The sequence below is a fragment of the Aquila chrysaetos genome, chromosome 4 (genome assembly GCF_900496995.4).
Source record: "Aquila chrysaetos chrysaetos chromosome 4, bAquChr1.4, whole genome shotgun sequence".
Lineage (NCBI taxonomy): Eukaryota > Metazoa > Chordata > Aves > Accipitriformes > Accipitridae > Aquila > Aquila chrysaetos.
Genome location: NC_044007.1, coordinates 3,137,963 through 3,161,502, shown reverse-complemented (window position 1 = coordinate 3,161,502; position 23,540 = coordinate 3,137,963). Strand labels below are relative to the sequence as shown.

Here is a 23,540-nt window from a genome sequence, read left to right as displayed (position 1 = left end):
AACAGGAAATGTTGATTGTGAATGTGAGAAAAACAGCTTAAGTGATGAAATGGTATCAAGGAACTTCCTTCTTCCTAAGTGTTTCAAAAAGACACATTTTGCCATTGATTCATCACGTTCATTCCTCAGTTTGAGGTAGATTTGAGAGTAAAAGCACAAGGGGTAGGCAGCTTTTCACCCTGAAAAGCAATTTTCTGTTTGGTTGAGGAAAAAAAAAAAAAAAAAACAACCAAAAAAGAAAGAAAAGAGTGAGAAATAAAGCTACGTACAATTTCAGCCCAAGAGACCTCACAGACCTGGGAATGAAAAATTTTAAATTAATCACTGATGCGCTCTGATGAAGAATGCTATGAAGGAGGAAAAAAAAAATAAAACAAACAAACAGGAGTGAGCTTCAATGGAAGACTGGCTTGTTGTCAAGAGCAGCATTTGCTGCTGTGAAAACAGAAGAAGAATTACAAGGGCTACCTCATACTCAGTGCTTCTTGGTACTGGATACTCACCAGCTGAGGTCATGAAGACATCTTCCCCACATGGCATACTCTAGTCATGGATGTGTACACATGAATCTCACTGGATTTTCATGCATTTGTCCAGAAAAGAGAATTCCATAAAGGAATTGAATGTATTTGTTCATTTTAGGCAACCTAAAAGTGTTGACAGCTTAGCAGAGGCAAAAGTCTGCTCAAATAAAGGAAGAGCTACTAGTCTTAGTCATCCTCTCCTCCCCTATCCTGGAGATGATAGGGATGGCTAAACCTTTTAGGAAACAGCTCTTGACTTACAACAATAATAGCAATGCAAGAAATACAACATAATTCAACATTTGTGTGGTATAGTGATTTTGGATTTGGGTAAGATTATCTACCACACTGCTTTAATCTGCCCACGTCTGTGCATCAACAACCAACCCTGTTTCACACAGTGTATGTGGCGGGACAGTGTCCCATGCCACGATGTTGTTCTTTCTGCGTCTGCTGCCTTCATACAAAACTGGCATGATGGACTTGCTTCTTTCTTCTGCTTTCTTTTTCAGCATCAAAGGGTCACAGATTGACTTGCTTTGTATGTAAACAAATGAGTTTGGAAGGGACCACCCACACTTATAAAAAGGTTTGGTAAACAAAATCTACTGCAGATGGAAGGCTTAGGAAAAGACTGCAGGAAAATATGGTCCAGGGAGACAGGTTAATTGCTTATATACACAAAAAAAAGTCCGTAAAAAAGAGACATTTGTTTTATTAGTTAGTGAAGTCAAACCAAGTAGTATTAGACTAACATCATGGCAGGGAATATTTAATGCTTCACAAAAAACACTCTCAAAAAGCCATTCAAGCAATTGATCAGGCTGCCAGAGAGGAATGAAGAAAAATTTTCACAGGGAGTATATAAAATTCTCATCTTTTTCTTTGAAACACGGAGAAAATCAAATCGAACTAGCTAAAATGAAAAGAGAGTGATACCAACTAATATACTTGGGTACTGCTGAACCATTCCCAGCTTGAGGTGACCTAGGGCTTTCCCAGATGTTGGTGGGATGGGTGATGGGCTTTGCAACACAGTCCTCCTCAATTGGCTGCAGAACAAACAGAGCATACATGCATATTTATGAGATGTGACTAAAGCTTCTACCTTTCTCAAATCTGAAGTGTATAAGGTGGCCCAATGCTTCTTCTGAGATTTAGAGCTAAGTGACAGATATATTAAGAAAACTGTATATTGTCTGGATGCCTTCTGAATGCATCTAGACAACAAATCCAATACAACAATGACTGATTAAGACTTCCTTTTTAAATTTTTTTTTTTCTTTTCACAAACTCTCTCAGGAAGTTTGAAATTAAATGTTCTCAGTGATTGAAAGGAAACTGAGAGAAATGAAATTAAAGTAAACTTTGGTTTGGGTTAAAAGTGCTCTGTCTTGACTGCCAGTCACATCCAGCATGGACAATCCGTGGCAACACAGGAGTGGTATGAACTTCCCACCACCTGCCACCTTTGGGGTGTAGACATCCATTTATCCATTTCCTCCTGCAGACTCTGCTCTGCCAGCAGTCACTGCCAGCGGGGACATCTATGCTGGGAACAGTAATGTATTACGCTGCCACAGCTAGATTCAGCAGAGCTTAATTGATCTGCAGCTTTTACCAGGTTGACATCTGATGGTGCTTTCCAGTACTAGTATCCTGGTACATTTTGATAGCTAGGTGTCAAGCCAGAGCCAGCTCAGCTGCAGCAGGGTGCAACTTAACTGCAAGCAAATTTACTCATTGTGTTGGCAGACTTAATGAACCTCCAACGAGAACTCTGCCGCAGGGGGTAGGGTGCTTTGGGTAGTTGTGCTGAAGCACTTCTACATCGTATTGTTGTCTGTTGTGTAGTTACAGTCAAAGCTACCGAGATTTTGCAGGCTGTACAGCTACTCAGGTTGTTTCCTGATGCTACTCTACCCCTGACATATCCCTCCCCATCTTTCACCTTGCTGCTGGTAGGTTCAACCATATAAGAGGTTGGTGATATCAAGGTATCTGTGGCTATCTTGGCTCTCAGTGGGATGAATCCAGGCTCAGTCAGAACCCTTCAAGGGTTTTATTGCTCCTCCTCTCCTTCTATGTAGACATAAGAGAGGAGGTGACATGACTGCAGCATGTATTTGAAAAATCCCTATCTACATGTCCCGATGGCAATCAGTCCATTACGGGGAAATGACCAACCCAAAGGGAAAGAAGATTGGCTACATTATTAAAACAGTAATAATAGAAGAAGAAGAAGAAGAGGTGGGAAGACAGAGCACCGAGTCAAAAATATGTCTTCCTTTCCACCTTCTGGAGATGAGTCCTTCTTTTACTGCTCTCCACTGCTAGATCTGAAATGATCCATTTTGTTGCCTTCTGGAATTATTATGAGAAATGGCTGCTGACTCCTTACCAGGTCTTTAGGCATTGGAACTGTATTTAGAAGATGGACCAGAAAAACCCCAGTCATGAGGCAAAGTCTTGCCTTACAAATTTATGCTTGTTTCTCACTGAAGAGCCATCTGTTTGAGAACAGTCATTCAACAATCTCTTTCTATTGTTCAATCCCAATTATCTTTGGATGCTAAAATGCAAGGGAGGCCGGAGTAAAGCACTGAAACAATACCCACAGTGCCTGTCACTGAAAGCAACGCTGCTGAAGAAGACTGGAGATACATGTTGCAGAAGTAATCTAATTCCTGGTAGCCACTGGGTGTATATGGTAATGGTTATTGATGCAGCAGGATGCTGTGCAACACAGCGTGCCATAGCTAGCAGACACTGCAGGCATTTCGCTACAGCTTTGTTCAGCAAGGCAATAGTTTGGGGGGTGAGAAAGCAGAAAGCATCCCTCACCTGGTCCAGAAGCAGCATTGTCAGAGTGTGGGACATATCCTGCTCTCTTTATTCCAGATTTTTTTCTGGCCGAATTCCATGATGATTCTTCAGGTTCATGACAATGACACCAAGAGCAGAATCTGACTTTGTGGCTCTTTTGCCGCATGCTGGAAAGTACTCCAAGTAATTAAAGAGAAATGGAAATTTAAAAAAAATGTAGGCCCTGATCTGCTAGACTTTGCCTCTCACCTCCTTCTGCTGCTTTGTATTGCTCTGTGGTCTCATTTCCTACTGCACAGATCAATGTGCTGTCTGGTCTTGGGCATGCTGCTCTCATTTCTAAATCCTTGGACTTTCAGGTCTTAGTTTATTGCGTGCTGCTGATCCTCTGCTATGTTTAAACCCTCTCTAAGTACGATACCCAGAATTTAACGTCCTCCCTGCCAACACAATTTGGCTTTGTGTAACCAGTACCTATGTTCAGCATTCTTTTTCTCTCTAAAATGACTTTCCAGGCAGATACAGAAGTATGTCATTCCTCCCCTTCTCTGTCCTCCACTGTATCTGTTCCTAAAACCTGTGAATTCTAGTTGCCATTTATAGGGGTTTACAGCCAATTAATGACAATCACCTTTATGATCATGGTGGAAAAGATTTGTTTCCATGTGTTATTTGGGATTAGTCTCTATCAGAGCCTAAGCGTCCAAGTAGTGCCTCAGTTACCTCTTCATGCTGACTCTATAATCTCTTTTAGCACTGAAAAAAAACCCCTGTCTTATCAAATCAAGAATTCCTTTAAGGCCATACAAAAGTAACATCAGTATTAAAATAACTATGCCATATCCTTACTGACCGCACTGCAACTATTTCAAAACCTATGGGTCAAAAAAATGTTCTTTCTGTTTATAAATACACCCCAAAAAAGCAAACCAGAAAAAAAAGTAAATGCACTGAATCAAACAAGACCCCAAGGAGCACATAAAGTTAATCTCTGACTGGACCATCAAGAATAAAATCTAGGTATCTTGTGACTTACAGCACAACTGCCATAGCTGGTGAACTGCACTGATACATTTCCATCCCTGTGAACACTGGGCTCAGTTTTCTTAAAAATAATTCCAAGCCCAAATGAAGTTTATGCATCCCTAGGAGAATTTTTATTTTATTAGAGACCCTTAAGTTGTCAGGGAGCTGCAAGAGCAAGCTGCTGTCCTGGGGAGGGCACGCCAGGAGAGAGGGTGACAGCAAGGTGAGCTGGGGCAGCACCCTCACCAACAAGGGCTCAGTCCCACAGCACCCATGCAAGAGCACAGCAGGTCTAGTGACAGTAATCAGGTCAGCCAAAGGGGCAGTGACCTCCAGATACATCAGCAGAAATAAGGCAGATCCAAGGCCAAACCAGAAAGTCAAGCCGGTGAGTTGGGTCAGGTTCAGCGCGGTACGTGGCCAGGCAGGGCAGACCTACGGCATAGCTCAGGCAGGGACCAAGAGCAAAGGACTGAGCTTCATTGTATCTCCCAAGCAAATGGGTGCTGCTCCCATGGAGGCATCTCACAGGTCTTTCTCACAGCAGTGTAATCCAAGGATAGAGGGTGGTGTGTATCAGAGCTGGCCTAAATCACGGTCAGCCAAACCCCTGGGGCAAGGGGAAGATAGGCACATAGTGTCGGTGCACCCAGGCTCCTGTACAAACTTTGGCACAAAGCAGCTACCTCTATACTCATAACTCAAAGAGGGCTGAGGCGTAGGCACAAGTGTTGGCCCTCCATCACCCATGCATGCTTTTTGATGCAGCCTTGTCCTGTTCTCCCAAAGAATGACCCAGGTTCAGCGTAGCACATGCCAGCGACCATTCCTACTGGACTGTTCGGATGCTGTCACCTTCTTTCTGCATGGAAGATGTCCCTGCTCATTGCAGGTCGGTTGGACTAGATGACCTTTAAAGGGCTCTTCCAATCCATACTATTCTATGATTCTATAATTTAACCATGGGGACATGACCAGACCTTGGATCCACAGGACAGCCCCGGCCTTATTTTATTAATCAGTATGATGAACAAAATTCCTTCTTGAATTCTTCCTCATTCCCTTCTGAATTCTACCAGCACACTAATTTTCCCTCTTCCTACAAATCCTCCTTATTTCCAGTCCTGATGCTAATCAGACATAACCAGGACTCAGAAATCCAGCAGCTTGTTAAAGTGAAGTGTGATGATCATCTATTACTGTTCAAGGAGAGTGCAATGCCAACCCAGCTCCCACATACCTCACCTTCACTGCCTGTATGGTTCAACTACCTCATTCAAAGCACAATTGAGGACACACACTATAATTTTATTGACTCCTCTTTTGTAGAAATAATTTGGAGAACAAATGGTGATTGCAAACCAAGTGCAGGACACTTGAAAGCCAGGTAGAAAATATTTGGATAAAGCAAAGTGATTTATGGGATTTGTACCCAGCAGCCGTTCTAACCACAGTTGACAGAAAATGCTGAGTCTCATCACCTCTGCCAAATTAAATCAGTGATTTTGGTCCCTAGAGCAGGTGCCTAAGAGGAACACGCTTTTTTTGAGGGGAGGAGGCAGGGGAGGAGGAGAGGATGAGAATGAAAATCAAAGAATGATTCATGGCTGCAACATTTTCTGATTAAATAATGATGGTTTGTGATGCAATATGAACATGTCCTGTTTACATTGCACCTCGCAGTGTGATCTGACAGGCAACAGTAAAAGCAATTATACAAACATCATTCCTGAAATATGTTTCACTAGATACTGTAACAGATATCCAGTGCAGGAGACTCTAAAATCTCCCCAGAAAGTATTTCAATTTCCTTATCATTAGACAGCTTTTCTTAATATCTACCCTGATTCTTTCTTGCTGCAGTTTAAGTCCATTACTTCTTGTTCTTCCCATCTGTAATAAACAAAAAAGCAATGACTATTCTTTTCCTCTTTGCAGCAGACTTTTATGTACCAAGAGACCGTTATCTTCACCTCCATCTTCTCTTTTTTAGCTTAACCAACTCTTTTTGTAATCTCTCCTCTGCAGTCAGGCTTGCAAGCTCTCAGATCGCTCCTGCTGCTTTCCCGTAAACTCTCAGTAACTGGCCCATGTCTCAAAATGAGTACCCAACACCAGACAGCAGATTAAATTGTCCTAGTCTAATGTGATGAAGACTCACACTAAAGCCTCATTAAAGAATGATTTTTAAGGAATCTAAAGCATATGGTGTCAACCCAGGCACCACCTATCACTGAAGTAAGAACTCAGACTCAAACAATGACGAGGCATAATAAACTGCCCTGCAATGAGATCTGTCCACCTAAGTGTGGCTCGTAATTCAGCTACCTAAACACAAGCATCTGCATATGAGATGCTCTGCGGTATCTGACACATTCACATGGACGCGAGCGATACGGCACAGGCCATGTTTGAGACTGTAACAGGCCTCACAGTCCGTGGGAGTCTATGGCATCATTGATCCCATCTTTGAGTAGACATATACATGAACCATAATACTTCCTAGATCTCTAGTGAATATGTAGAGCACCTAGACAACACACTCAGTGATGGATTCCTAATTCGGATACACCCAAAGTTGGCCGAGATGACTCCTATTCCATGCATCAGCTAAGCTACAATGAAGTCTCTCTTCACGTTCTCTGCTTGTGGCAAAGATACACAGTACTTGGATTTTCTTTTGCTTAAGATGTAAGAAAACATGGTTAAGATGTGTGACCCTGCATTGCTGAAAGCTGAGCGCACGCTTGGTGATTCTGCTCAGAGCTAACATGCAGTCATTTGCCAAGCAGCAATAGACCGAATTTGATTTTCAGTCTTGACCCTTCATGTTACACAAATATAACACGGGTAATTGAGCTATGTTAATAGTCACCAAAAAAATTAACTTCAATCGTTTCTTCACTAGTTTTAGATCTGTCTACATCTGGCATGGACAGGGAGAAACATTGCTCAGTATCAGCAGGCTCTCAATCCCTCAGATTAGATTGTGCAGATAACACAATAAAATAAAATAGGAAAAAAAAGTTTAACACAAAATAAAAGGGTATGCTGAAGCAGAAAGTTAATGTATTAAGAGAAAAAAAATGTCAAAAAATACTTGTTATGCATCATATTATTGTGCAGGATATTGTTGGGTTGATTTGGAACAAGAAGTGAGCATAGTTTTTGCTTTATGTCGGTGGCTGCATGGTTACATGTCCATCAATATCACTGAGGAAGAGCTGGAAGAAAAGAGAAACCTAAGTCTTTGAACCTGAAAGGAAAGTAACTAGAAGGAATTTCATGGTACTACACTTCTGTCTTCTTGAAGGTTTCTTACACCTTTCTCTGAAGCATTTGTGTTCAAACTTATCCTACTGAACTTCAGACGTCTAATTCAAGAGCTCACAATAGGAAGCCGGCTGTCCTATACTCCCTCCAAAAGCAACAGAGAGCAACAGGCACCTCCAGACAATGGTTCAGCCCACATAACATCAAGATGACAGAATGCCTTGGAAACATGGGACTTAAAAATAAAGGCAGGAGGGTACCATTTGGTCTGTGGTTTCCGAGTCTTCAGGATATACGCATTGCATACTTTCCCAGTAATAAGGAAGAAGGAAGACAGCAAGGTATATTCAGTTATATGAATACATGGCATTCATATTCCTTTTAGGTCAAAGAAACTGGAACATAAAGAAAAATGTGATCATGGCATTTTTTATTATATTGGTGATAGCTGAAATCAGTTGTTATTACATCCTTATACTCCTAAATATTCAATAATATACTCTTTATCTTTTAAAGGCACAACTGGGGAGACAGTCTGGGAAAGCTTGGAGACTATGAGTAGAATTTAAGATTTCTCTGCTTAGGAAAAAATAAACTTACCTGCATGTTCATGAATTCTCCCCAGTACTATTAAATCAGCAAATATGACCTGCATAGTGGATAAAGCTCTATTCTACTTCCATTAATGGCAATGAGAAGTGTGCCTTTGACATCAGTGAAAGCCTGAAGTTACAGATGATTTCCTTTTCTTTAAACTCTTTAAAAAAAAATGTTTCAGGAAAAGAGTAATATCCACTGGGACAGACTCTAAAGAGTAAAGATAAATACGAACAAAGTTTATTATACTTTTTTATATGTTTCAGATCTATGTAAGAAAAATGTCTTCTACAGTAAAAAGTACTGATGCAAGAATTGTTTCTCATAAATGGACAGCACTGTTGTCTATAAAAAAAGAATGATACATTGTCACTCACTAGGCAAAAAAAGCAAGCTATGGAGAATATACACAAGATGGACCCACTAAAAATGGAGCTATTGCAGTATTTATTCTGACATAAAAAAAAACCAATGAATTTTTGACCCACTGTATATTTTTTTTTTTCTGAAAAGTCATCTTAAAAAAATGTAATAATGAAGTTGTGGTTTATGAAGAGGGCATAGTTCCTTTAGGTGTTTCCTAGTCTTCTAAGATCATTGCACAGAAGACTTTAATCCCAGTCTGCTCCACAGTCTCCCCAGTACCTATCTAGGAAGGCATTTGGACAGCAGTAGTGCAGTCTTGCACTGAAATTGTCTCCCCGCACGAGGGCCAGGAACTCACCAGCCTCCTCAATGTCTACTCAAGGGACTCCACATCATTTGATGGCCTTTTCTGTTCCACTGAGTCCTCCAGGATGAGCTTCTGTTGGACCAAGGAGAGCTCTGATGTTGGTACAAAGAGGATATGAAAGTGCTCGACTGGACATGGGCATCGAGCGCTTGCTTCTCAAACTTGGAGGCATCACGCTTGAGTTGCTGGGTAGTTTGGCATGACCACCTCTTAAAGATTGAGTATGTGAGGAGGAAGAGAGTTGGAAAACAAAACTAGTCTGTGGCACCCCTGGCTCCTAACACATCCATCTCAGCTGGCACAGACATCAGAGTTGTCTTCAAAGGCATTCGTGTGCAACAAGGCACTTTCTTCTCCTTGCCCGTGGCAGCGATCCCAGTATCAGAACATGAGCTCTCTATGTTTTAGCAACACAACGAGAAGTCTCTGCCAGTACAGCACTCAAGCAGCAGTGCTTTCTTTGCCACCGTACTTGTGAATGTAGGAAAAGCATTTGGGAGCTTTGTTTCTCCTCGGGCTTTTTGTGGATACAAATGCCTGTTAATGTTTTATACTATGCACTAGAGGGCTTTCTTTGCCTTTGGAGCACCTACTTCATTTGACATGCTGTGGTGATAAAATTCTGGAGCTTAAAAACTCCTTCCATCTGTGTATGATTCTCTTTTTCTTTGCAGAACTAATGCTTTTCAAATAACTTAGAGAATACATGTAAAAGACATCTTTGCCTTATATGACGTCCTGTAACAGACCAGGAATTGATATTGTATGTAACGGTTGGATGGTAAACTGTCAGCCATAAGGCTGTCATTAGTAGTCTAACATTGCATTGGACAGTTTTCTACCTCCTTTAGAGATGACTTTACCAAGAATGAGTCATCACCTCCCCTTCTTTATAGCCCTTGCTTGACTGCTGATGTGTAGAAGGGATGATTGGGACTGTTCCGGGTCTTTACCTGAGCCAAGCTCCAAAGCTGTAGTTAAGGCATCATTCTAAGCATCCGCATCCTTACCACCACCACTTGTCTTCCACTACTGTCAGCAGGACCTCAGCCTCTTTAGTAGCCTCCACCTGTCCAGCCAAATGAGTTCTCAATCTCCATCTGCACAGTATCATCTATTGATCTTCCTGGCAAGCAAATTTCTCCATCAGTTTTTCTTTGTCTGCCTCTCCTTATGGAAAGAGAAACTTCTGAGTTCCTGGACAGTGCTCCCCAAGCACTACATCTTCTAGAGAATGTTGCAGAGTCCCTCCACAAGCTTACTTATTCTGTAGAAACTTGCATGGGTTTTATTCACTTCTGACAATACAATTTTAAATTATGCCAGAGCTAAGGTTGCTCTTCTCCCTGGCAAGGGAGAAGCCATCCACCAATTTAAATCAGTTCCTTTTGTGAACAGATGAAATAGGAGAAGACAGTTTGATGATGGATTCTCACCAGAACCTAGAAATAATGTAATGAAATAGATGTGGTTTCCTGATGTTGACAAAAGATTACTTAGAAACAGTACACAGGAATATAGAAATACATATGCGAATGCTGATGTTAACTGTTGATGGCCTCCATAGACCATGAATAAGAAGATAAGCCATGACAACTGATACTACTAGGTTGTAACTGTAGTAGAAAAAGGGACATTTCTTACGTGGTGTGCAAATCTTAATTCCAGACCACTGCACACATTTATACTACCTGAGGAGCAACTTTAGAGGTTAAAACAAGCCCAGGGTTAGATTTTCTACTCGCGCTGAAACAATTCAAATAGAAATCAAAAGACTCACTCATGCTGCAGGAAGTCTGAGCAGAACCAGGCAAAGTGTATTTTCCAGATTCAACTTTTCATATGCTCCCAAGGAAAACAAAACTTACTGGCAGAAGATTTTCATTTGGGTGAGTGTCTGAAAGAAGCTTCTTCCCATTTACCTATAATGATAATGAGACTTTTCAAGTGCAACCTCAATCTCCTACATTTTTAGATTAGTTTAATTGCACTGAGATCACTGATGTAATTTTTCATTACATCAGTGTTAACTGTAATGTAGGAACTAAGCCTGCAGAACTTGTTGGCTAGTGATTTGTCTATCAAGAAATACAAACAACTTTAATGATAAAGAAACTGTTGGAGTGCCTACTAAGACAGAACTGATATCTAGCTTACTTGGCAGGACTGCCTGGATTTATGGCTGCCTAACAGTATTTGAGTGATATATTGGACAGGGCTGCTTCCAAAAAAAAAAAGTATTTTGTCCATGAAGTAATTTTATCCTGTAGCAAACAGGTACAACTCTCACAAAAGCACTAGGACCTAATGAATACATAGGATCTATGTCTCATCTGGCCATTTATGTTTCTGGTTCTTCATAGGTTTCATAGGGTGAACCAATGGACTTGATGTACATTCCCCTCTTAGCCTGAACATAGTGCAAAAAAGGAAGCAACTGCACCAAACCTAATGAAATAATTAATTTCCTACAAAACTACAAGTGCAAGGCCCAGTTTAATGTTTTCCAATTTATGTTGTTTTAACAGCCTACAAAGATTTGGATCTCTCTCTGTAGTTGCCAGTCTCTTGTTGACCAGAGGGTCCATAGGGAGTCTGTAACCCAAACTTTGGTCTTCTGTTAGATGACAAAAATCTACAGCAAGCTGTCTCTGTCAGACAATCTGTGTCCAAAATACCTGGTTTACGCTTGAGAAGATTGCAAATACATCTAAGTCACTGATTTTTAACTTGTTATGCTCCAGCTTTGACGTAAAAAGAAAAAAAGGCAATTATAAGATTTTCGCTTTAAGATTATCTCACCAGCAAGTCATGTTTGTTGCATTATGATCAATAGCCAAGAGGTAAAATCAGTTCTCCTGATGCTTTCTAACTATCAAGCATAATGAAAAAAATTGGCTTGCTTGATATTAGAGTCCAATAAAAATGTGATATATAATATTTAGCACAAATCTTTTTCTTTCTTTTTTTTTTTTTTTTTTTTTCCAAACTTCTGCACAACTATTAGCATATAACTATGTATTGCATGTCCATGTCCAGGTGTTGGTGGGAGTGGCCTCTGTGGGAAGAGGCTGTGGGTTGCCCTGTGCCAGACATGCCCAGTTCCATCCCTTTAAGCCTGACAGTTCAGTCAATTTTCCACCCAAGCTTTTTCCCACTTATCACATCCATAACTCACCAGTTTGGCTGTATGTATCCACACCTGATGTGCTACACATCGACACACATACTTTGATGTCTAAGCTCTTATTATAGTCATGGCAGAACCACTCAACTCCCCCCATAAAGACTAGGAAGTGAATCAGCTCTGAAGTACACATTTACTGGGAGGTCAGCTGAATCTTTTTCCAGACTCTGACTGCATTGAGTTGGCAATTCAGTTGCCCACACACAAGCATCCAGTATCATTTGAGGTGACCTCCAGCTGGCAGCCCAGGAGGCTGTGGGTTTCCTGTAGTTCCTGTCTCATATCTGTCAGCCTTACGTGACTGTTTGGGATTCCCAAGTGCATCTTAAATGGCACTAGATGTCTGTGTTGGGCAACTGAATTGTACCCTCCATCTCCATCAAACACAACGGGAATTTAGACACTCAAATCAGATGTAGGTCCCTAGAGAGCAGACAAAGTCAGGTGTCTTCAGTTCAAACTAAACCCCAAGCAAGCTTACTCCTTCAGCTGTTTAGGGAAGCACCAATACATGTCAGGTTATTGTGGACCAGGTGTAGACATTGAAAACACATTTTCTGAGGCCCACATCCATTCACATTGTGCCACCTGATCTGAAAAGCCAGTGAGAGCTGTGCTTAATCACCATATTCCATGTGAGGAAATTAGGAGGAAGCCTATCATCCCCAAACTATTGCAGGTATGCACATATACATCAGCCCAGTAGGGAATATAGGAATGACCGAGTACTCTCAAAGACAGGGTTGAGCTGCCCAGCCTGAACTCATAATAGAGTGTGATATAGAACAAACTGAAGAGACATCAGAGCTGACCATACAAGAACAAGCTATGGACTAGTAGCAGCACCTCTTTTCCTATGAATCTTCTAAATAAGGACAATCCTTATGTGATGTAATTGTAGAAAATGTTTCTGTGAAGACCAGGAAGCCAAGTCTTTCTTATCACCTTTGTCTAAGGAAATCCTTTATCCTTACAAAGAAAGATATGCAATTATTTTTTCAAAGTAAAATGAAATCCCATTTTGTCCCACTCTCCACTGAACTCCATGCTTTTAATTCCTCATTTCAAAATGTCTTCAAGAGCTTTCCACATTGCTGAAGTCAGATTTAGCGAGACTGTAATTCACTCTCTTTTCTCCTCTTGAATATTAGTTGTACTTAACAATTCCTGTTCTCCAATTCTGACAGTGCCAGACCATGACCTGATAGCTGTACTGCAAATGCATCCTACCAGGCCTGTGATTTCTTTCAGGAATGTGGAAAACATGTTTGATTAAAGTGCTTCCAGGTTTTGTCAAAATGGAAATAAAAGCAATTTCATTTTCTCTAACTTCTTTCTCCTTACATATAATTTTCCCTTCATGATCTATATCATTATTAAAACACAGTAGGGGAATAAGCACTTATGTTCTCAGCTACTTCTGACCATCTGAGAAGCCCCAGGTTCTCTGTAACATTTAAACATAGCTGTTACTTGTGATTTTGGGGAGAACAACAAAATTCCATAGTGGAAACCAGAAACACAGCAGGATTCTTTACTCAGCACAAAAGAATACTAAATATTTCTTTTTAGGCAAAGAAAACCAAACCCTAGCTGCCTAGTAGGTAAATGCTTTTTTGAAGGTACTTGTCTATCAGCATGAAGGCAAGATGTTCACCTCCAGGGCACTATTCATCACAGACTAAGGTACAATAACTAAGAGAAGCGGAATGAACTGTCTTCCAGAGGTATGTTGGTTTGGGTTTGTGTGGCGGGGTTTTTGGTGGCAGGGGAGGGGCCGCAGGGCCGGCTCCTGTGAGAAGCTGCTAGAAGGTTCCCTGGCTCCAAGTTGGACCCACCTCTGGCCCAGGCTGAGCCCATCAGTGACAGTGGTAACACCTGTGGGGGAACAGATTTAAGAAGGGGAACCTGCAGTGAGTGAGGGGATCGGAATGTGAGAGGAACCCCTGTGCAGACCCCGAGGTCAGTGAGGAAGGCGGGGAGGAGGGGATGCCCCCGCAGCCCGTGGTGAGACCAGAGGGCAGGCTGTCCCCCCCCAGCCCATGGAGGGCAGCGGGGGAGCAGATGCCCACCTGCAGCCTGGGGAGAGAGGAGCCCACGCCGGAGCAGGGGGATGGATGCCCCACAAGATGGCCGCCGCTCCCTGGGGAAGCCTGCACTGGAGCAGGCTGTGCCTGAAGGACTGCAGCCCACGGAAAGGACCCAGGCCAGAGCAATTCATGAAGAACTGCCTCCCGTGGGAGGGACCCCACGGTGGAGCAGGGGACGAGTGAGGAGTCCTCCTCCCCCTGAGGAGGAAGGAGCGGCAGAGACAAGGTGTGAGGAACCGACCCCAACCCCCATTCCCCGATGCCGGAGGGAGGAGGTGGAGAGAACTGGGAGTGGAGTTGAGGCGGGAAGGAGGGAGGAGTGGGGGGAAGGTGTTCTCAGGTTGGGTTTTACTTCCTAATATCCTTATTTTGATTTGATTGGTAGTAAATAGAATTGATTTTGGTTTTTTTCCCCAAGTTGAGTCTGGTTTTTGCCTGTGACCATAAGTGGTGAGTGATCCCCCCCAGTCCTTATCCTGACCCACGAGCCTTTCTTTATATTTTCTCCTCCTCATGGTGAGGAGTGAGTGAGCAGCTTCATGGTGCTTTGTTGCCAGCTGGGATTAAAGCACAACATATGTGCAAAGGAAGCTTAGATTGTCTTGGACTAGCTGCCTAAATTTTAAGTACCAAGTCAGATGAGATGACACTATACTGACTATAGGTCCCTACACTGTCCCTATGGAAAAGATGAGCTTATAAACCAATGCATATGAGAATTAAGTACAACATCAAGGCACAGAAATCAGAATATAAATCTCCATACTGGAGTTCAACTATTAGTTTCACTGTGGCTTTGAAAACCAATGTGGCACCTTTACTGACACTAATTATCAGAACTTGATGAAATACCTCAGGAATGGTGGCACTGTTTGGACAGTGTCCCTGTGCTAGAAAGGAGTCACTCAGAAAGTGAACAGAAAAACACTGCTGCCTGCATGTGAAGATTTTCAGAGGAGGTTTCCAGTATGATCACTGACCAGGCTTGACCATTTTGCTAGTTGATGAGATCTGACAAGCTCACAGCCCAGTATAATACTGCTTCAGGCTATACAGCTGGCACTAAAACCGGGATACTTAGTTTCTGCTCCTGGTTTTCATCGGATCCAGGTTAGGTATACACATCCATTGCTAATATTCCTAACTTCCTGGTATTCCTAGCCATTAAGAGGCAAGCTTAATACCATTTCTCAAAGATTTGACCTTTGGGCAATGCAATTGATTACATGTGCTGCCACTCAGCACAAGGATGACTCTAAGTGTGGTTTTCCACTCAGTAATCAAGGATTTCCATTCACTCCTCTGTTAAATGAGGCCATTAAGAGAAATGTAACTCACTAGTTTATGCCGCTGTCAGCGAGGGAAAATTGCTTTTTAATCTCTGACCCCTCAAAATGAAATTGTACCCTGGAAAGAGATTTTGTTAAACATATTAAATAGAAAAACAAAAGACAGTATGTGATTTCCTTCTGCCATCTCTGAATTGTCACAGATCAGACTTGTTCAGCTTTCCCGTACAAAATCCTTGCCTTTGAAATACTGAATCCAGACCACCATGCATAATGTTACTGATATTCCTAAATCTCGATACAGTCCCAGTGCTGCATACCACCAAGGTGAACAATCAGTAAAGACTACAGCCTACCCACTCATCTTCTCACCAGCCAAAACAGCTTCATCAACAACGCCTCACCACGAAATTTGCTCCCAACCATTCCGTCATATCCTTCCCTTCTCCTTCACTCTTGCCCTTTCCATTTCCTCGAGTGATTCGTGCTTAAATAAAAAGTGAGCTCACAATAGACAATTTTAGATTTTTTTTTTTCCTTCCAAAAATCCTACTAGGCATGCTTTATAATAAAAGAAAGAAAGATTAAGCTACCACCTGGCTGAGTCAACTCTCTCTTTTTGATGGTACAAATGAAGAAATGTTCACTTGTGATTACAAATAGCCTGAAAGATTTTACTTTCACATGCAAGAGCACCCAAGTGCATGACATCCAAAAGCTCTAAACAAACTCTTTCCCAATAAATATTTGATTATACAGATCCATTATTTACAGAAAACAAAGATAGGTTTAAATAAATGTTATGGCTCAGACCTCACCGAGGTTAAGTTGCTGCATTCACGCAGCTCATTTATCACTTGGACTGCTGCTGACTTGAACACCATTTCCTATGGTAAGCAGCTGTTTTGTAAATGGGCTGCATTAAAATACAGTAAAAAAACACACACAAACAGAAGTTGCTTCAAAATAAAACACTCTTAAATCTGAAAACTCAGTCTGTCTTTCATAGGGAGCCAGTGGAGCAAGGAAAAAAGCAAGCATAAGTTTTATCCCAACCACCTGCTGCTGCTGCTGCTGACTGTTTGTCGAGGGAAAGTAAAGGGCGAAACAATTTAATTGTTCAAAACACTGCCCCGGACAGCCTCGCTCGCTGGCCACAACACACTGCCAAGAAAAAACGAGCCTGATAGTAGAGGCAGGCATGCAGCAAGGGTTGCTTCAAGGCTCTGTAGCAATACAGACCACGTGGGGGCACATCTGAAAGGCAATACAAGCAAACATCCTTATATGGTAGGTTTTGAGCAATCTGGGCAAACAAATTAGCGTGATCATTATAAGGGAATGGACTGTTTGCGGCTGCAGTGTTGCTGGCAGCCATGTGTCAATGGAGGAGGATTGAGAGATTGGAATTGAGAGCGAAAATGAAAAGATATGGCTTAATGGGAGAGGGAAGGGGTGGAAGAAAAGCAAGTGCTATGGACGAGAAATTGCTTTGAAATTGAAGAAATCAGTTCTGAGTGGGAAGCCCAGGCAGAGGTTTCTCAACTGAGCTGGGGTGACTGTGTTGCTGTGGACTGAGAAACAGTAAGTAGAAAGGGACTGCAAATTGGGTGTTTTTTGAGAGATTCAGACAATTTGGAGGGGACTTCTTTTACTAACTGAAGATCACGGCACGGAATCGTGAGGACTCTGGATGGCGGCAAAGTTTCCTTCTGCTACTGAAGAGGGGGATTAAGGCTCAGTCGTGTAATTACACAGTCACTCCAGTAATGGCTTTTGCTTGGAGTCCTTACAGAGCTCTGAGTTCCTATTGCAGCTTTAATTCAGCTCCCATCACTTTCACAGGCAGAAACCGCCAGAAGAAAGAATAGCTTCATAATCCCTCGAATAAAACTTCCAAGTGCTAATTACCCAAAGAAGAAGCAAACTCAGCCACGTTCACACTGGCAACAGACACAGCTAAGCAACAGCAACATGAGGTTGATTGTATATGTTGCATCTTATTGTTAGCAGTAGATTGTCATTACATCTAAGTCACGAATCTGCCTTATGAGCATTTAGCCTCTTCTTGTCCTAAGAGATTAAGTAGCTACAAAGCTGCGTTTGCATCAAGATACTCCAACCATGCCAGTCCACCACGGCTTTGCAGCATGTTGGGTGGCTGCTGCTGGAGACATTAGGGTGCAATCCCATTGTATTGTGGTGCTAACTGGCTGTACACCGTAGTTTTAAAATGATTAGCTTTAAAAAGGTTTGATGGCAGTGTAAATCAGGATCTTAGGGCATACCCATAGGAAAGAGGAGAAGACAATCTGCATTATCAGAGTATTTTTAAGTAGCAAGTGCTTTAAGAGGCTAGCACGCCAGGAAATTTCAAAGACTCCGAGAAGGTGATTTTTGAAACTCAAATTTTCTTTTGTTTTTAAAATACCAATAAGTTATTTGTGCAAAAATTGAAGCCAGTCCTTTATTGGTGGTCCCCAGGCAGTAAGATCTCTCTGCAAATGTCACAGATTTATGAGGCTTTTTTCCTTAACGCTCCAGCCTTCAAAGTGCCTCTCTGTGTATCCCTGAAAGCCAGATCCAGGAATTGCTTCTTTACAGGAAAAAAACTCATTGTTCTTAGACTACACAAGTGGGTCACTGAACTGTTGCTTGCCTTTGCGATGCCAGTGAATCCAAATTAGCTTGACTTCCACAGAGGATATAGGGAAGGAAAGCAACCAGCATTAATCAGAGCAACACAAGCAGCTCTTCCAAAACAAATTAGCTTCAACAGTCAGCACACAGAGTCCTTCAGTCAGTGTGGCCAAGCTGAACTTAGGCCAAACTTTGCGTCAAAAAGAGTAACTGGTTTAATATGTATCCGTGGAGTCTGCGTTTGTTTCTTTTTCTTCCTCTCAATCCATCTGCAGGAAGCTATGAACAAACTGAGCAAAGTAAAACTGCTCATCTTGTTGCAGCCAGCCCCTCTGTGTGATGTTCAGCCCACTTAAGTTAATCTCAAAGGCAGGCACTGAGACCATCGGGTGACTAGATCTCCCCTTTTTTTCGATAAAGGGGTAGGTGATAGGCATGGGATTCATTTTCCCTTGAAATGTTTGCAATGTAATTGCTATCGTCTGGACTTTATAGACAAAGGAGAGAACAGACATCTCCAGAGAGGCAGCCATCAGACCTATGTCACACATCTCCTGTGAGATGAGACAAGGCGTGGGCTGGAAGAAATTCTTCCTTCTGGTTGATGTAAAGGGAGTCCAGACACTTAACTCAGACATACATGTGTCCACCAAACACACTCATATTTGGTCCAATAAATCCCTACTTTCCACAGAGCAATTTGACCCATGTTAAAATAGGTGTTTTAAGATAGGTGGGTTGAATCATTTTCTCTAGGGACATGGACAGTGACATTTCAGGAGACAAATCTGGGCCATTGGTATTAAATGGCAAGGGTCGTCATTTCTGCTTTACGTCCAAGAGTTGAGAGCCTCACAGAAAACAAAGGCACCGAAGCAAGACTACTGCAAGAGATTACTTCTTCTGGCTTCTCTCTGCCAGACTTGTTTGCCTCTCAGTCATCTTTTAAACTTGAATTTTCTAGTGAAAAGTAGGACAGGAAAGTAAAATTGTCAAGTTTCTGTGACCAAGAGGGGTTTTGTATGGGAGCAAGCCTCTGCTCCTCTTCTCCTGGTATCAATATCCAATATTTATGCTTTCATTTGCATTTTGACCCTGCATGTTCCTACAGATAATGCAGTGGCCAAGCTTAACTGTTACCTGTAGTAAAAATAAGTTTAAGCGCAAACAATTATTCTGTAATGATAATAATTTAAAATGAGGGGGAAAAAACCTGCTAATAATAAAAAAAAAAAAAAAAAAGTATTTTTTCCAAAGCTCTGACAGCTCCCACTAAACCTTTTATGCCTCTGGCATGTAATACCTTTTTTGCTCATGATTAATTACAAATTCATCTACCACATCCTCTACTGCAGCACAGATATAGCAAGTACCTCTCACCCAGTATAAATCAAGCAGTGCTGAAATCAGAACATACACAATGATTTACAATGGCAAGGAAAAATTTATGGAAATAAAGTGAATATGACATAAGATAAATTTTTTCTACATCATGGATAGGCATAATGGGTATTGCTGTTTTTCTATATGGTCCGTAGAGTCTCTGTAATATCTGACCGCCACAGAGTCCTTAGTGAATTTACTTGGCAAAGCAGGGAAGTGTTACTGTCAGGGGGTGAAATCTATAGCTGAGAAGAGGGACTACTGGCAATAATGTGGCTGCCAATTATGGTACCCAGCATGGACTCAGGGACTTCCTGTGGCATCTAAGATCAAGACCGTAATGATAAATTGAAAACATTTACTTTCCTGAGCTGTCTGATCCTTCCTCTTAGAAGAACAGTGCCCAACCCTTCTTCTGAGACAAGCTGCCTCATGTCAGATGGAGACACACAAGGGTCGCAACTTGGTATCTCACCTCTGTATGGGGACCAGCAAGAGTTATACCTACCCGTATGTACATGTCCACTGAAAAGAGGGAAGATGTGCAGGCCCATAGGGTAGGAGACGGGACAGAACAGAGAGGAGGGAAGCAGAATCATTTGCACAACCACCTACTGCTCCCTTCCCTGGGCTGAGAGCAGGGGCTGGCTGCGGGCTGCACTGAGCCCCACAGCCTTGTCCAACCTCAAAGTTGGCCACCGCTACATCACTTACCATCTATTTCCTTCATACACTCTTTATTATTGTTTTACAGTTTTTGAGGGGGGAGTGGTTGTTGAGGTTTTATTGTGGGCGGAGGAAGAGTTTAGATGGGGGGCATGAGAATTCACAAAAAGTAATAAAACACTACTGTTAGCATGCACACCTCAAGATGAAGGAGTACCTAACAAAATTTAAAATGCAGGCAAAGGAGCTCAGCAGGAAGATATTTACATTTGTTTAAACATTTCCATCATTTCAGGGAACCTAAATGCCTTATTTTGTACTAGTTAAAGAAAAGCTATTTACTGATGCTTTGTTATGTTAATGTACAGGTTGGAACTGGTGTGCCAAGTTGTATTGGTGAAGTGACTGCATTGCATTATATGCAAACATTATGTTAAATCTCCAGTGACTTAATCTTTATTTCTGACAGAAATCTGTTCATTAAGGTCTACAGTAGGTCTTAAGCTTGAGTGTTTCAGCAAAGATGACATTTCTGATTTCTCAATTTATGTATATATTTGTTGATATACTCATATAAATACTACACACACACACGCACATATACATATAAATAGGACTAAATAACAAATATATGTAAGCCAGTCTGCATTTACAGGACAATCACACTGTACTAGAGGTCATAGGTAACAGCCAAACACATTAATGAATTGGCAGTTTAACAAAAGAAGGAAAATGACTCAGTAAGATTTATAAAACAGTCTGTGCTTTTGATCTCTGAGCAGCACAGAAGAGTACAGAGGGAATTCAAAGTGTATAAAACTATGGCAGCTCCCTTGAAAGCAGTTCACCCACAAAGCCATCTGGCTGATCATTCTCCCAAATCCATCCTAGATATTTCTAAAGCAGCCAAAACCACACATACAACCTGGAAGGATGGCCTATACTCGCGCTGCATTAGGTGTACGTATGCAAGTGGCACCAACATCGCTTCCTACAAAAGCCCTTGAGGGATGTGTGACCAAGACCCTTCTTGTCACATTATAGAGACAACGTCCTTTCGGATGTCAGATGAGCAGATAATCATGGCACATAACAGAGAAGGCATCAAATGCCTTTTGACAAACCCCAGACAGCAGGCCAGCAACCGAAGTCACAAAAACTTCACCTCATTTTCTGTCCGTATCTCAGGGAACCTCATGAAAGAGGTGACAAAGAGCAAGCTGGGGTTGCATGCACTTGTCTAGTCGTTCTCATCCAGTAGTGTACAGGATAGCTACCTGTCCTCTACAGGAGATCTGGATTGCACTTTTTCTTTGGCAGCAAAAGTTTCCGAAGTGGTATTTGTCTATACAGGCTTGTTTCAAGGGCAAGGGAGACTGTGTTTTCCCATAAATACCGGTCAGCACACATTTATGCCCTTAGCAGCAGTTGAATTGCTAAAACTGGCTATATCTTCATCTTGATCAACATATCTGAGGAATAAAGGGCCTCCTAACTGGGCAGGCTATTTCAGCAGCTCCTGCTGGCTGAAGAAAGCAGATCCTTTACACTGTGCTGCGTTCATTTTCTGCCTGACTACTCTTTGACCTTCTTAGCCAAAATTGTCATTAACTCATTTGCAGGTTTGCAATCGGCTCTACTGTCAAGTATTAAATTTATTCTAGTCTCATTTTAGACTTCATGCAGGAAAACCGCAACAGGCTATTTTCAAAGCAAATGCAGGATTACGTGCAAGGTGACACACATTATCTTGAATATATGTGCCTTTAAAATCAAAATGTAGCTGAAGACCACACTTAGTTTCTGCAACATCAAAGTTCTACAAAAGTTGTTCTTATTACCCACAATTGGCAAAGTACGTTTCACCAGAAAATGAACCGTAGATAATTTTAAAATCACGTAACTCCTTTTCAGTGGAGTAAAATGCCTGTGGCTCTTACTCCTTTGGTCTGGAAGTTTGCCCCAGACCTTCAGAATTCATTGTGTCCAAGGACCAACAAGGAGGCACTATATACTCACATGGACCTCAGCTACAGTTTGTCATAACAAGACTCCAGATACATGAAACTCAATTTGGACTTCAACAAACTGATTTATGATTGAGGAAAAAAGGAAACTAACAGCTTTTGTTCTGTTAATACAATGCAAGCAATAACAATTTTTTTCTTTGTTCGCTCTCCCCCACCCCCTTCCTCCCTAGGAAATACTAGCTGTAAGCATCAAAGAGTTCTTTCTGGTCAAGCTATTTTCAAAAAGATTAATGTTTTGTGTGTGTGTGTGTTTTATTCTTGCACCAATGAAGAAAAAGAAAAAAAACAACCAAAAAAACGACCTTCAAATTGCCTTTAAAAAGTGCTGAATGCCATTCCCATAGCTGTTATTCACCAACCACATCATGTCTTTCAACAACTCAGTTGTTCTTAAAAAGCACTGTTGCCTGATTATAGGGAAACACTCCAATAAGAAGCACATATACACTTAAATGATGCACTTTTTATGAAGTCTTTCCAAGAACAACAGTAGTGAATTGTTGAGTTTCCTACTGGGAAATGTGTCTTTAATATGCAGATCTCTTAATGACTACTGTAATGCAAATTGTCAATGCTACAGTAATTTAATCATATATATAAGAAAAAAGTTTAGCTCTTACTTAGAGTATGCTTTATCATCTTTCCAGGTAGCACAAATCCAATGCAGCCCATGTGCCATGTGGTTCACAGCCGCCAAGTGTTCTCTTTATTTTAAATACTATTACTGAATGTATCCGTAGGGTTTTTTAGACCCACTTACTTGGTGTTGACTGGCTTTTGCCAACTGCTCATTGGCTGATTCTACATTAGAAGATGCAGTCTCAATGTTGGCTTCAATACTATCTGCAAATTAAGATAATAGAAGATAATTACAGGGTACAAACCTAAAACAAAGACTTTATACCAACAGCAATTCAGCAATTTACTTATGGGCATAAAGACATCAGCAGCCTCTTGTTTGCAAGCTGTAGTACTACAGGGAAATAGGAACACCGCCCATCTTGATGAATACCTAACCCATCAGTCAGAGGCAGTATGACTGACAGCTCTCCATGTGTCCCCAGACAGGATGGAGGTCAGCAGCTCATCCCATTCCCACTGAAACCAATGGGAAGACCGATAGAGAATTCAAAAGAAAGAAGCTCCAGACTGGTAAATTGACTAGATGAGAGTTAAATTACGGAAGGGGCACAGCAGACTGTATCTAAAATTATCTCATTATTAGAGCTCAGGGATAAGATTCATCTGAGTACTTGTGGGTTATTGACCATCCCCA

At 41.6% G+C, this 23,540-nt stretch overlaps 1 protein-coding gene across 21 annotated transcripts in view; it reads right to left on the bottom strand.

The window, feature by feature from the left end:
• The window catches only part of TSNARE1 (t-SNARE domain containing 1), a 488,733-nt gene that overhangs the window by 157,449 nt on the left and 307,744 nt on the right, over window positions 1-23,540 (bottom strand). For all 21 annotated transcript variants that reach the window (XM_030012179.1, XM_030012185.1, XM_030012183.1 and 18 more), the window contains one exon: window positions 23,025-23,107. In XM_030012179.1, coding sequence (XP_029868039.1) covers window positions 23,025-23,107 — 83 coding nt within the window. The remainder of the gene's footprint in view (window positions 1-23,024; window positions 23,108-23,540) is intronic.